The sequence below is a fragment of the Microtus ochrogaster genome, unplaced genomic scaffold (assembly GCF_000317375.1).
Source record: "Microtus ochrogaster isolate Prairie Vole_2 unplaced genomic scaffold, MicOch1.0 UNK43, whole genome shotgun sequence".
NCBI lineage: Eukaryota > Metazoa > Chordata > Mammalia > Rodentia > Cricetidae > Microtus > Microtus ochrogaster.
The window spans coordinates 549,882-551,667 of record NW_004949141.1 but is presented as its reverse complement, the minus strand read 5'-3'; the positions used below and the strand labels follow the sequence as shown (position 1 = coordinate 551,667).

The 1,786-nt window shown below is 39.1% G+C and overlaps 1 protein-coding gene across 1 annotated transcript in view; it reads right to left on the bottom strand.

Moving 5' to 3' along the window:
* Window positions 1-183, bottom strand: part of LOC101978883 (immunoglobulin lambda-1 light chain-like) — a 76,062-nt gene extending 75,879 nt beyond the window's left edge. The window contains exon 1 of the mRNA XM_026790169.1: window positions 141-183. Coding sequence (XP_026645970.1) covers window positions 141-183 — 43 coding nt within the window. The remainder of the gene's footprint in view (window positions 1-140) is intronic.
* Between the last annotated feature and the right edge of the window lie 1,603 nt (window positions 184-1,786).

Genomic DNA, 1,786 nt, shown 5'->3' with positions numbered 1-1,786 from the left:
CTGCGTCAGCACAGGTTGAGAGAAGGTCGCTGGAAATAGAGAAACACATTACCTCCTGGGGTGAGAGAAGTGGGGGGAATATACCTTGATGTCAGCTGGTTTCCCTGAATTGGCATTAGAGTGCAGATAACTCTTCTTACCTGTACAATGAAGGAGGAAGAAGAGGAGAGGAATCCAGGCCATGGTGCAGACACCACTGAACTCTGCTGAGACAGACATGGTGTGGGTCTGTCTTATCCTCTCAGAGAACTCAGAGGGCCCTTCATGCAAATATGCAAATTTGTCTTGGTCAAGGAAATTCCTTCTTAGGTGCTTGTGCCATCAAAATCTGGGTGTCACTTTCTTCCTGAGGTTGACCAAAAGATCACAGTAGCCCCAGCTGCTGGGCCTATTGGATCATGAGCAGTCACCAAGAGATAGATGCTTGTATTCTCAGCCTCTAGCCTCCAGATCCTTCGGTGGAAACCTATGGACCCCACTGAGCAGGTTTAGGTCTTTCATGTCTGTGAGCACTATACTTTCCCAAGTCTTTGACTACTAAGCACTTTCTGATTAAGGGCAGAAATATTAACCTCCTCAGAAGCTGATTTTTATATCTTTTGCTTTTTTTTTCCCCAGTGGGAACACTATGTAGACCAGTGTTCTTACCCTATGTCTTATGGCCCCCACAGGACAGAGGTCATATACATGATATTCTGTTGATTATGTATTATATTATGATAAGTAATAGTAGAAAATTACAGTTATGAAATAGCAATGAGTAATTTTATGGTTGGGGGTCACCATAAAGTATAAAAGTGTATTAAAGCCTTAACACATTAGGAAATTTGAGAACCAAAGTTGTAAATGTTAATTTATAAGGCTGTCTTTATTAAGTGCTTTTCCTACCTATGCTGAGGACAGGGAAAATTACACCATGAGCCCCTTCTCAGAATGCTCAAGTTGCCAGGCTTATTCTCTGTACTTAGTTCCCCAGCAGAATGACCCATAGAAGCACACTGATGTATCTTAGTATTTAGGATAATAAATATACTGCATGACTCTCTTGATGCATTATAAATAAAAAAATTGAAAATTACATTGCCATACAAAAAAAATATAAAGAAAAAAGTCGGGGGAAGAATGCAGAGGGCCTGTATTTGTACTTTAGTATGAATTTGAATGTATTGATGAAAAATGACTGTGTGATGGTTTTAAAGACACTCATGGAAACCTGCCTACTAATTATTTAATATCAAAATACTATATTTAACTGGCAGGGCTTTAGGGGCATGGAAGTTAATAAAAGGGAACAGCTCTAAATAGGAGGCAAAAATTAAATCATGATAAAAGAAGTCACACAGTATATTGTGAAGAAGCAAGAGGAATGTCAGGACCATGTGGGTTTGCTCGAGTTTCCTTTAACTTATACACAGTTAAAGAAACTATCTAACTGGGTTGTTCTTGTCAAATCCCTATCCACCATGCTCAGGGAATATGCAGATGAGGAGGTGTGTGAAAAGTGCTTAAGAGCCAGATATGATGGATGATTCCAAGGAAACAGCATCTTCCAGACACAACAGGACTGAGTCACATGTGAAGTCATAGAAACTATGAAAGCAAGCACAAAATACCAGCACACATTCAAATCAGACAAAATCCCAGCACCAAGGAATAGAGGAAGACAAACAGTCATAACATTAGCTGTGAATTTATTTTTAATATATAACTTTGAAAAGGAAAAATAAGTTATCTCCAATCAAATGTCACTGAAATATCAAACACACTCCAGGACAGGCCTCATAGT